The sequence below is a fragment of the Amphibalanus amphitrite genome, unplaced genomic scaffold (genome assembly GCF_019059575.1).
Source record: "Amphibalanus amphitrite isolate SeventyFive unplaced genomic scaffold, NRLGWU_Aamphi_draft 000278F_arrow, whole genome shotgun sequence".
Lineage (NCBI taxonomy): Eukaryota > Metazoa > Arthropoda > Thecostraca > Balanomorpha > Balanidae > Amphibalanus > Amphibalanus amphitrite.
The window spans coordinates 248,020-260,931 of NW_024881773.1; the positions used below are offsets into that span (position 1 = coordinate 248,020).

The 12,912-nt window shown below is 50.5% G+C and overlaps 1 protein-coding gene across 2 annotated transcripts; it reads right to left on the reverse strand.

Moving 5' to 3' along the window:
* Positions 1–247: 247 nt before the first annotated feature.
* Positions 248–12,601, reverse strand: LOC122387224 (RING finger protein unkempt-like). Of its 2 annotated transcripts, XM_043377181.1 has the most exons (14): positions 12,402–12,601; positions 12,089–12,298; positions 9,267–9,422; positions 8,780–8,904; positions 8,200–8,335; positions 7,545–7,747; positions 6,738–6,895; positions 6,165–6,362; positions 5,677–5,857; positions 4,889–5,127; positions 2,475–2,621; positions 1,906–2,108; positions 1,374–1,482; positions 248–993 (listed from the first exon to the last, which is right to left on the reverse strand). In XM_043377181.1, the coding sequence occupies exons 1-14, from the start codon at positions 12,452–12,454 to the stop codon at positions 922–924; spliced, it is 2,190 nt and encodes a 729-aa protein (XP_043233116.1). In that variant the 5' UTR covers positions 12,455–12,601; the 3' UTR covers positions 248–921. The 2 variants fall into 2 exon arrangements, with proteins under 2 accessions (XP_043233116.1, XP_043233117.1); XM_043377182.1 differs by lacking the exons at positions 248–993; positions 1,374–1,482 and having other exon boundaries at positions 1,967–2,108; positions 4,878–5,127; positions 12,402–12,494.
* Positions 12,602–12,912: the final 311 nt, after the last annotated feature.

The following is a 12,912-nucleotide window of genomic DNA, read 5'->3' on the forward strand; positions in this document are numbered from 1 at the left end:
AATGCCATCCGCTCGGACACAGCCTGACTTGGAGCCGGCGCGGGGTCATATTTCGAGCCGCGAGCGACTGTGGGGCCCGGCAGAGACACACGCGGCGCGCGGAGGGTCAGCATCGTCTACCAGAGAGAGAGCGTGCCTGCCTGCCACCAGGTAAATTTGACCTCACGCGGTATATTCCAGCATCGACAGAAACTCCAATCCCCAGGAAATGTGATAATAAGCACAAATAAGTTACCAAAAAATAGGATTTTGTTGGAAAAAATGAATTCGTGTCGAACATAAAACATTCCACCTATCAACGAGACAAATCACCCAAACATTTCATACAATTCGAAAAAATATCAGCTACAGACCTCATCGGTCAAATGTTGGCAGGTACGCTGTTTCCCGGCTACGATCGGCCAGCCTCTGAGGCGCCCGCAGTTGGCAAACGCAGTCAGAAACCTTCCCTCGCTGCGCGATCCCCTTCTAACACAAGCATCCCGGCTGAACCGATTCCAAAACACTGCAGTCTGAAGGCGCGCGCGCTGCAGCTGGCTGACCCATGGCGAGCTAGCCGACCCGAAAAACACTCCTAAAAAATTCCCGCTGCGGCAGTGGACGATGCGCAACACAAGCTCTCGTTCTATAGACTCGCGGACGCGCGCGCGGGGCGCCGGGGCGGTCTGCCTGGCCGGCTCAGTTTATCTTTGTATGGCAGTCGGCGGCGCGCGGCCGGGCGCGGCTCCCACACGTCTGTGACGCCGCTCACCGCCCCCGGCAGCCACCCGCTCACCGAGGACGGTCCGTGACGACGGCGGCGTCGACAGGACCCTCCTCACCGCCGTCACCGACACTCCGACACTCCGACGACGCAGAGTGTCGACGCCGAGTGTCGGTGCGGCCACATCAATTGGAAAAGGCGCCTAGCGGTCAGTGGGGCTACTGGAGCCAGCGCGGCTGGCCGCCCGGACCGCGGCCCTGGTGCTGCGCCTGCACCTGACCCAGTATCGCCTGCCGGCGGAGCGGAGGGGAGCGCTGCATCAGCCGGCGGCCAGGCCGGGGGGCTGGACATGCGTAACAGGGCACGGCTGGTCGACGAACGACACATGGGAAAACAAAATGTTGGGCAACAGCTATTCTGAGAAACAGTGAGACCCTACCACATCTAGCTTCAATTTGGGATTAAAAATGGGTACAAGTCCGCAGTATTTTAGAACGCCATCAGGGAAGCGGCTTTTATCAAAAATCTTACCAGACACAACCATCAAAATAATAACTAAGATCGTTACGCGATAAGCTCGTAAACAACAACTTATTTGACAACATAAAATAAATCAGCCCACTACCCAAGTCTCCCGTCTCCCTCTCAGTTTCTCCTACGCTCGCCCTACCTTGTCTATCCTCTCCAGGTCTGCCACCAGCTGCGCTTTGAGCGTGTTTAGGGTGCCCACGGGTAACGAGTCCAGGTCCGATACCGGCCGTACGCCGTGCAGCTCAGACCTGGGGGAACACATACAGGTATCATAATGGTAGCGCTGGGAACAGATACAGGTATCATTGGTAGCGCTGAGGGAGCAGATACAGGTATCATTGGTAGCGCTGAGGGAGCAGCTGATACAAGTACCGTATTTGGTAGTGCCGAGGGAATAGATACAGGTATCATTGATAGTGATGGGGGAGCCGACACAGGTATAATTGGTAACGCTGAGGGAGCAGACACACCATATAAGGTGATGATGGTGACGGATCGATGTTCATGATGCTATGGGGTTTTCACGAATCGTATCCAGTCATATGCGTCACTAAGCAATCGCTGCTAAGTGCATGGCACCCCACTGAACTGAAGACTGACTTCACCCGCCAGAGTTTTACCCTCACCCGCCACTAGTATCTGCCCTCACTCTCTATGATCTCGTCCCTCACCTAATGGCGTCGATGTCCCGCTGGAGGCCCTGCAGCCGCCGCTGGCTCTCGTCTCGCGCCTGTTCCGCCATTTTGGCGCGCAGTTTGAATTCCTCGGCCTCGCGCTGCCAGGCCTCGCAGGCTGTGCGCGCCTGCAGCAGGGACTCCTCCCACTGAACCAGCTTCAGCCGGTTCTGAGAGAGCTCCTCCCGCAGCCGCTGTACCTGAGTCGGCCGGCACACACAACGGAGTCAGATGGGTTGATGTCGGATGGGTGAGGCAGGAATCATGTATGTATGGTGATAAGTTGCGATTCTTAAGTTGTTGATAAACCCTCGGCTCCTGATGCCATCAGTGTCCGAGTTATTTACAGGACTGACGATCATTGCATCCTTTAGAGAAAAGTACCAATATGGTGGTGGAATATCCTCGAATGAAGCAACCTGCCAAACACCAGTTGATTAAAGATCACAATATGCTCCAGTAAAATACAGCCTCGAATCTCGATTAGCCGTCATATTTCCGCTAGCTAGAGCGAGCTTAGGACTGCTTTTCTCATTCCCTTTCGCTGTGCTTCATCTTTCACCTACCTCCAGCGCGCCGAAGCTGTTGCCGATCAGAGGACTCTGAGAGATGAGCTGACCACCGATCGCCCCCAGACTGGACTTGGTCGGGCTGCCGCTGTACTCGAACAGGCTGTTACTGCCGTACATACTGTTACTGCGGCCCAGCAGACCCTGCGGTAGAGGACAGACTGTTACTGCGGCCCAGCAGACCCTGCGGCAGAGGACAGACTGTTAATGTCGTACAGACTGTTACTGCCGCACAGACTGTTACTGCGGCCCAGCAGACCCTGCGGTAAAGGACAGACTGTTACTCTCGTACAGACTGTTACTGCCGCACAGACTGTTACTGCGGCCCACTACAGACTGTTACTGCGGCCCAGCAGTTTCCATAAGACAAACATATTAAGTACCAAACAGTATTTACTAGGGTGACCCGCGTGCTCCGCAACGCGAAAAGGGGTATTTTCTATCGGCGGGTGTTTGGTTGTTCTTGTGTCGGTTGGGTTATCCATCCATTTCGGTGGATTGCTTTTTGACGGCTAAACGATTTGGTTTGGAAAAAATATCCACCGCATCGAGGTGCCCGTGTCTGATAGCATGCTTTCCACTTCAGAATCTGTCAAATGTGTTTTATAATTCAGGTGCGTAGTTTTATGACCAATGAAAGGCGTAGATAATTTTCGCTAAAAATCGTTTTGCAGAGGTTTGAAATATTTATATATTTAAGAATACTGTTGCTTGTCATGCAAACGTGATGATTGGATCTTGGAGAGAATTGAATGCTCTTTCCAATGATGGCATTTTCAATTGTCAAACGTATTAGGTTAAGCAGCAAAATCCGTGTAATTATTTAGTGGCACATTTTGGACAAATACCATTTAATTCAGCGATTTTTTCCACATTGTTTTTGATCAATTAGCTTTTCACAATTTTTCCATGAGAGACGGTACATTTTTATTGCTAATAGGCGCTGTTTCAACTCATTCCGTCTGACGATCACCTGAAATTAATATAAATTCCAAAATCCGTCCAAAACGTCCATTTTTCAAAAGAAAGTGTCCTCCCCGGTGCACGTGGCGCGTGCCATCCTCCGCATCGCACACCATTCGATTGCCCATTCGATTCTCTACACGATGCTGTTTTCCCCGTGCCGATCGGGCGCACATTTACCGAGATATTGCACCGGGACCGGACCCGTGTCGGGCAAATTTGGCTGTTTTCGCCCGTTTTTGCCAGCCGATTAATACATGTAAAGTCTATGACGCGAATTTGCACTTTTTGGGCACGCGCCACGCGCTCGCTATCGATCCGATCGAGCTGAGACCCATCAAAGACACGTTGTCCATCCTTGTTCTATGAGTTGCGCAAACTTCAGCGCGGTAGGTGCAACGGTGTGACCTGTAACCCGCGCTACGTAGCACCATGTCGCGACCTTCGTAATAGACAGAAACTACGTCACCACAAATAGTAATATAGATTACAAAAAGCACGAGTTTTTCCTGCCGATATAACGAGCGAACAAAGCTGACTACAAATCTGAGGCCTGTTTCACTAACAAATAAAGTGTGTAATTACAAAGAAAAAACTTGAGTTTAAAAGAAATAATTACCAACATTTGAAATTTGGATTTCACGAAACCTTCGGGCATGAATTTTGAGTTTAAAATTTGCAAACTTTTTTACAAGAAAAAGTTTGCTAGAAAACACGGGAATCGCAAACTTTCTGTTTCACGAAGACCAGAAACTTGAAAGAAAACATCGTAATTACAAACCTGAAATTCCAGTGGTCCTGACGTTCGGAATTTTGATACTTTTTTGTGCAATGACGCAAAGCAATCAATTATTTAAAACAAATATGATATGCTGAGTCATTATATGCTCTTTTTCACTTAGCACATTCCCTACGAACCAGCTACGAGCAATAAATAAATATCGTCATGTTTTGTCATTCGCGCGCCATAATTGCATTCAACAGTCTTCTGCTGTCAAATGTTTTACGTGTTATTTTCTTTCAATAATAAGATATTGTGAACTATCATTTATACCACTCAGAAACAGCATCATTATTTTTAATTTATTCCTGCAATTTCTGACATGAAAACTAGACATAGTTTGATAAAAAGAAGCGATATCTGTAACATGTTAAAGTTCTTGATTAAAAACAACTTTATTGTTTACATGTTTATTTACCAACTCTTTTTATCGGAGGTGCCGCTGGTGATGAAGTTTAGTGAAACCCGATTTTACATAGTTTGCAAAAATACTTATGAATTGTAAAGTTCAAACACTTGTAATCGCAAGTTTTTAGTGAAACAGGCCTCTGACAACAAATCTGACTTTAATCTGACTAGAAAATGTACAAGCGCAATTATATGGATTCACAATCAGACGAAAGCCTATCAGCATAACATGCTGTCTACCAACCGACCATTGCCTGACCTGGTCCACGCTGCCGCCGGCGCGCGAGCCGAGCAGGGCCAGTCCGGAGAGCAGCGGCGATCCGGCCGAGGGCGACAGGCCGCCCAGCGGCTCTCCGAGCCCGGCGCGCGGGATGTTGACCGGCGCCGAGAGGGCGGCGCCCAGCGCCTGCTGCTCGCGCTCCTCCCGCTCCAGCTCACGGTCAATCTGAGCCATGACCCCGTCATCGGCGTCCCCGGCCGGGTCCAGAGACATCTGACCTGTGGTCACAGAGGTCACAGAGGTCAGACGGAGGTCACACAAAGAGCAGAGGTCACTCACAGCCGGGTCCAGAGACATCTGACCTGTGGTCACAGAGGGCAGAGGTCACTAATGGCCGGGTCCAGAGAAATCTGACCTGTGGTCACAGAGGTCACAGAGGTCACTAATGGCCGGGTCCAGAGACATCTGACCTGTGGCCACAGAGGGCAGAGGTCACTAATGGCCGGGTCCAGAGAAATCTGACCCACCACGGGAGATCACAGAGGTCAGAGGTCAGACAGAGAGAGGTCACACAAAGGGCAGACGTCACTTATAGCCGGATCCAGCCACAGCTGATCCAACAGGTCACGACGATTCCGCTACGGACCCTTCCAAAAATCAAAATCCTAGCATTATTCATTTCTCCCTTCATCATTAATCCACCGGGCCGTTCCCCATCCAGTCCTCCTTTGCCCGCCATCATAATCTTCCCGCCTCTCCTCTCAATCCCCCTCCCCTCTCCACCCCACCACCCTCGTCTCTGCACCCCCGTCCCTCTTCCCACTGACCCATCATACTGTCCAGCGGGTCGGCCGGTCCGTACAGCCTCCCGCCGGCGGCGCCGGCCGGCACGCTGGACGACAGCGGTATCCCCAGCGACGCGAACAGGCTGTTCTTGCGGCGCAACTTCTCCATCGGGTCCAGCCGAGGGTCGGTGTCGATCTCGTGAATCCGCCGGCGCAGCTGGGCCTGGGAGCGGGGAACGGTAGTCAGGTCTCGGAGGGGATGGACTGTACTTAGCTCCAACATACGGTTAAGTGGTAAATAGCTACTACAAATAGGCGGAGAAATAAAAGTGAGTAAAATAAACAGGCAAAAACTGAGCAATAAAAATGGGCAGAAATGGAGAAGGGAAAATGAAATAAAAACAGAAATTTGAAGTAGTATGAAACGCATCACAAGAAATAAAACCGACGTCCTTCCAACGGAGCCTATTCTGCGCAAATATCACCACTCTACCACCACCAACTGTGGTCTCCCCCCTCCCCAGACTCACGTCTTTCTCGCCCCGCTCGCTGCCGGGCGCCTTGGGGTAGTTGCCGCCGCCGGCCGGTCCGCCCGCGTGGGCCGCTGAGCCGGCCGGCACCGCCAGTGGTGAGGTGTGAAACGGCAGCGGCTCGGCAGCCGACGAGGTGGGCCCGCTCAGCGTGCGGGACTTGCCGTGGCCCGACAGCGCGCCGCTGTTCAGGTCAGACTGCGAGAGGAGGGGAGAGCAGGGTCAACACTCAATAACGAGATGGGAGGAAACGGATCGGCAAGATTGCAGAAGTCAGATCAAGAACGGAGGGGGATTAAAATGAAAAACAGCGCATTGACCACTGTTATTGGTACACAACAACAACAACAACAACAACAACAACAACAACAACAACAACAACAACAACAAAAAGCTATATTTCTTGCAGCGCCTCACGAATATCCTTTGTCCATCCGAACCTCACGGCCACTGTAAGTTGGCGCATGTCAGTACGCCCGCATGCCACCACGGCCTCAGCGAGTCTGTCGATCTGACCTCAGCGCTGACTGCACGCTCACTCCTCGGCCTTCCTCACCATTCCGCGAGTCTCACCAGCGAGTGGCGTCCGTTGCGGTGAGGTTTGTGCGGCGCCGGCCCGTCACCGTGCTCAGCGATCTTCCGCGGCTCCTCCTGCGGCAGTGCCGATGACACGATGTCGGCCAGGCACGTGAGACCGGGCGCGCCCACCTCCCTGCCTGACACCATCTCATCTGGAAATAGACGGAGAACACCGATATCACAAAGGGATGACGACCTTACTACACGCAGGGCATTTACACCTGGGCCCAATCTTACCAAATGCCGTGAATGCGCATTCACGGCATTTGGTAACATTCAGAACTATTCCACATTCGTTTATTCATTCATTCAGACAACATTCATAATCATTCATGCTATCAAAATCATTGGACAATATTAGCTGGATGTAAATAAAAAGGATTTCTTTGATATCAGTGCCGTAAACTCCGGCCAGTGCTGCCAAATCCTATTTACGGCATTGGTAAGATTGGGCCCTGGATCTGCATTTTATATTGCTTTCCAGAATGCATCATGTAGGTTATAAAAATAGCAGTCTGCATGGCGCCAATAAGTTTATTATTATTGTTGAACACAAACGTATAATCTTTATTTGCATCCGTCTTTCCTCTGCTCAACCCCGTGAATCCATCTATTCTGCCTTATTTTCACCCATCATTCATTACATTTTGCTGCTAAACCTTAATTCTTGCACTGAACCTCGACTACAGCTGTTCTCCCGCACACGCCCCCGCTGTTTCATCCTCTCCTTCTTCTCCCTCTCTCCTACTAACATCACTCCACATAGCCCAGGCCCTGTGCTCTTCCTTCTCCTTCACTCACTCTCGACATGCGCGAAGGCACAGAATGCGGCGCGCGGGCAGTAGCCGTTCTGCTGCACGTCGTTACACCGGGTCGATTTGTAGATCTCCGGGTGGAACTGCTGCTCGGTGCGAGTGTGGCAGTACTGGCAGCTGTCGCCGTGTTCGCAGTTGGCCGGGTCGCCCCACTCGTCCGCCTGCTTCACGTTCGGACATGGAGTCGACCTGGAAAGGGGGGAGGGAGGGTTACACAACGCGGTGAGGGTTAGACGTTGGTGGGGGGGGGGGGGGGGTGAGAGCTGGTGGAGATTTAAGAAAGGTGGACAGGGTTAAAGAGGTTGGTGAAAACGAGACAAGCAGCTCGATTTTAATCGCGAGGAGACAGCAGAACGCGGCACTTAAAACGGAACGAGAGGACGTTCCAGAAGCAAGCCAAGAGGAAGGAGATGGAGTGATCAGAATAAGCAACTGGATTCAAGACTTACGACACCGTCGCTAAAAAAATGAGCAAAATTTGAGAAGAAGAAGTAAAAACTAAAAAATTACGTGTGAGGTGCATGTGTGGCAAAATATTCTTTCAAACGATCAAAGCTTGCTTAGAAAATAAAACACGATGAATCGATCACACATGACTTCTCCAGTACACACGGGCGGGGTCCGGGCGGTCTCTGACTCACCTATATTTGTACTTTTTCGGCGAGCGCCGCTTGTCCCGCGGGTTGTGGAACTGGGGGCACGCATAGCCCTGTCGACACAGCCTGGGGGGCTTCTTACACGGCTCCGTTTTGTAGTTGGCCAGCACGTAGTTCGTGTCTGTGTGTGGGGGAAGGGGTAGGTTAGCTGCCGAGCGCCGCACAGTGTGGTTTGTAGTAAATGAAACACGTCAACCAATGCATGTAGCATGTTTAACTTGCAATTGGAGGCCCAGTCATAATGCACCACTGTTATCTTTGAACCTATACACTATCATTCAACCTGACACAACAAATGGCGTGGATGAATTGGATATTGAACAACTGAATGACTACAACAGGTGATATCGACGGCCTATGCAACACCTACTACCACAACACGATTCTGGCAAGGTGCAAGTCGCTGAGAAACGCCCATAATATCTGCTAAAATTTGTTGATCCATGTTCACTGTCACTAACGATAGCATGAAAATGTTGCAGAAAGTCTTAAAGACCAAGACCTAACTCCATCTCCCCGCCGTGCGTCACTGCCTCCAGTACTGGCCCCCGCGCGCGCCACCTACCCTGCCACTTGGGGTCCTCGCTCATCAGATTCCTCTCCTTGTCGAGACTGTTGGGGCCGCTGCCGGTAACATCGGTCTCCGGATGATCAATCATCTCCTGCTCCTTCTTATCGTACACGGGCGGCCTGAGACAAAGAGGCAGAGAGGAAACGCGTAATGTCGGACTAGGCAGAAGGTTCCAAACACTTCTTTTCGTACAATGAAGGTTTGAAACAGGCACCAATCTCAGAGAGGAGCAGAAAGGGCGGACAGCCACGTAACGCCACACTTAACAGAAAGCCTCAAATAGACATCGAGCAGATAATAAGCAAAGATGGCTGGTGATGAAGTCGAAATAGGACTCAGTGTAGCAATGTTCATTGTAGGCTACAGAGCTGCATTGAAGACAGGTAGGTACTAGCCCACCACGTAGTTAGGACTTACGTCAATATGCAGTAAGACATCTCGCCAGCGCGGGTCCGGGCGCCCCGGCCGTCTCCCGCCTCACCTCATGTCGTTCTGGCCGTGCGCGAACGCACAGTGGACGCCATTCTTGACGCAGAGGCCCCTGGAGTCTGTGTCGTGTACGCACATCCCCGTCTTGTAGTAGCGCAGATGGTAGCGCCGCTCAGTGTCGCCAGCCGTGCGGTGTAAGTTCGGACACCTGCCGAGAGATGGCAACACCGTCAACGCTTCCTCGTCCGTCCGCGAGCCCCGCTTGTCGTTTGTTTACAGCACCCGGCAACGGCATCGCTGCTGCAAAACCACGTGACGATAATACTGCTATATGCCGTTTTTGCCGTCCGCGTTCGGGCTTGTGCGGAGCACACGGCAGACGCGACAGTGCTGCCCCTGGCGGCCGAAGTCGGAACTACCCCGCCGGCCGGCAGGCGATAGCTAGAAGGGGGCGTGGCCTGTGCAGTGCACATGACAGAGCGCCAGTTTCAAGGTCACGTGCACGGTCGCGTTGCACCGGCGCCTGGTCTCCCGTGGGGTACCCACGCGACCTACCGATGAATCAGTGTCAAGGGCGGGAAGGGAGGAAGGGAGGGAGGAAGGGAGGGAGGGAGGGAGGGAGGGAGGGAGGGAGGGAGGGAGGGAGTGAGGGAGGGGAGAGAGAGAGAGAGAGAGAGAGAGAGAGAGAGAGAGAGAGAGAGAGAGAGAGAGAGAGAGAGAGAGAGAGAGAGAGAGAGAGAGAGAGAGAGAGAGAGAGAGAGAGAGATGCCGAATGAATTGTATGCCGCAGTAAGGGTCAGGATATTGCAATGACGGCAGCGCGCAATAAAAAGAAGGAATGTGTCAAGAAAAAAGACTAGAAACAATAGGATGAGGGTGCGGGAAGCGCGAGCGAGGCAGAGGGGAGTGGAGGGAGAGGGAGAGAGTCCAGCGCAGGCTGTGTTTCTGTGCCCGGAGACGCGGCAGAGCCCACCGCCTCTGATGCATGCTGTCACCGCGGCTCGGGACCGATACAGAAACACTGTGTTGTCACCGCGTGCAGAGTTAGAGGTAAACAAACAGCTCGCTGCCCCACGCGAGGCGAGACGTGCGGCTGGGCGGTGCGCGCCCAGGGACGGGTGTAACGACCATCACGAACAGACAACCCGGCATTCACTCTTTCAGTGCGAGAAGGACGCAATAGGTACTGTAGCCTGTACGCACAGACATTGGTAACTTTTGGGGTAGGTATCAGATACATGGATGATGGATGGATGATGAGTATACCAGCAGGTTATTACTGTGCGTGAAATTCAGCGAGACGTTATGCTTCAAAACAAGTGACTATGAAGCATCAGATCAAAGTGCCCCAGCTGTCTGAAATCCAAAGGACAGATGTAACATTAATACAGCTTTAATTTCTGCAAATTGCTGATAATCTTTGCGTCTGCGAGGATCAGCATGAAGAATGCAAGCATGTCGGCTCTAGTCATAGGTACACCAAACATGCTATACAGTACATATGCAAATGGTATGACCCTGAAAACAATTGGACAATTATAAAATGGAAACAGCAGCAAAAAAAAAATCCATGACAGCAAGATTGAGAAAAAGCGCCAAATTCTAACCGCATACACATTGGAATGGCAGAAGCAATTCAGAGATCTGACAAGTTATTAAGGCTTATAATAATAACTAAGTAGGTTTATCTGAGCTACAGGATCTCAATTGAGCATGTATGACAGCTAATATGGGAACATGAGTTTTAACTTTTTTAAATTGGAAAACATTTGACTAAAAAATTTATAAAACAGAAATATTTTCACAAAAAACAAGGATGTGGAGCCGTAGAAATTTCAGACGGCTCCGACTCCGGCTCCGGAGAAAAAAAACGGCTCCGACTCCGGCTCCGCCTCTAGGTGAATGTCATGGCGGCTCCGGCTCCGGCTCGAAGTAAAATGGTCTGGCTCCGACTCCAGTACTCAGTACATCCCCTATACTATTAAATACGGGTGGGACAAAAAAGACGATGAGATTGGTACACGCTGCTTCTGTATTTGCATAGCAAGGCTATTTTGCAGTAGGTAATATGGTTTGGCCTCAAGTCTGTTTTGCCCCAGCAGCTCACACATGCCCGATTTCTGCTGTACAAAGGCAAAAGCTACTATGTGAGGTCAGACTCTGACCTCACATAGTTTTTGCCTTTGCACGGCAGATTTGGGCCAGTGTAAATGGAACACTGTTGAAACAAGGGGGTTGGGTCAACATGGCCCTATTCCAGCTAGCCAGTCTTTGCCATAGCACTCCAAAATTGGTATGGTTTTGAACTGCTCAGACCGACTCCATGCCATGGCGTTCCTACCGCCAGGCCCGGTTATGGGTTACCTACCTTGTAGCTGCTCTGGGTACTATGGCTGAACTACAGTTCAACATCAGCTGTTTTCATTGGGGCAATTCAGCTGCAAGCTTAAAATCGAAATGGAACAGACTATATCAATATATGTATCTTTGCAACCTAGCTATATGTTCAAAAGGCAACAGTAACACCAATAAATCAACACAACACTCAACAGAGCTTGTGGAATTTAGCATGCCAAATGGAATTTTGCCTTCAATGTTTAGATACTTAATGTGCCTTTCAAAAATACATATTTCAGTAGTGGCAGAACACCTTCAATTAAGGGGGGGGGGGGCAGTGCCGACTTTTGGTCCCATTCTTTCCATGCAACGCCCATAGGGCTAATGTTAAAATACTAAAACCAAAGGGGGGCATGGTGCCCAGGCGCCCTCCCCGTTCCGCCGCCTATGATATATTTATATAATTAATCTACTAATTCTTTTAACATGCATTTGATTAAAAACATGCAAATTTCAGGCAGCAAGGTAGGTACTTACTCGTCTCCATCTGGGCATTCTCCAGTTGATTCATCATACTTGGTGCAGTAAACATCTGGGCTATAGTTGAATGTACCATCTCGGCGGAGGATGGGCCTTCGTCGCCGCTGATTTTTGAAATGCCAATGAAAACAAGTGTATGGCCGGTGCTGGTTGCATTTGTGCTGTTGAAAGAGTGGACACTGGTCCACACGGAAATCCTTCAAGTATCTGAAATGGAGGAAAATAAGGGGAATGATCCTGTCTCCTAACAACATATTAGACATCGGTTACTAAACAAAATAGGGAGTCATGTGATATACATCATACTTACGATAAATGTAATGATTTTTCTGAAAAATGCGCGGTCTTGCCCTCCACACGCATTTTCACAACAACGGCGACTACTGCGCAGCGCGTCTGCGCAGAGTTTATTTGATGAGACAGACGCTGATTGGCTAACAAACAAGGCAAGACTATGACGTCAACTTTACGTCAAGGTCATATTTACAATTTACGCACGCGAGAGAAGGAAGTGTCTAAAAAGCAGACAAGCGTCCTAGGCGAGGCCATGCTCCAAAATCGATGCACTGATTTCGATAATTTATCACTATTCTATAGCGAGAAACTAGAACAGGCACAGTTTTTCGTTTTTTTACCTTACCTTACCTTACCTTAGTTGGTCATCGGGTTATAAGGCCACTCGGCCTATGGGTCCCGCTCGTATCGAGTGAAAGGCATAATCGGAGAGGCTATGCCCAGCCAGCCTTCCCAAATGGGGCCCATATGGGCTGAAAGTGGGGCATCTGGGCTTAAGTGGGCATGGGCTACATGTGGGCTATTAT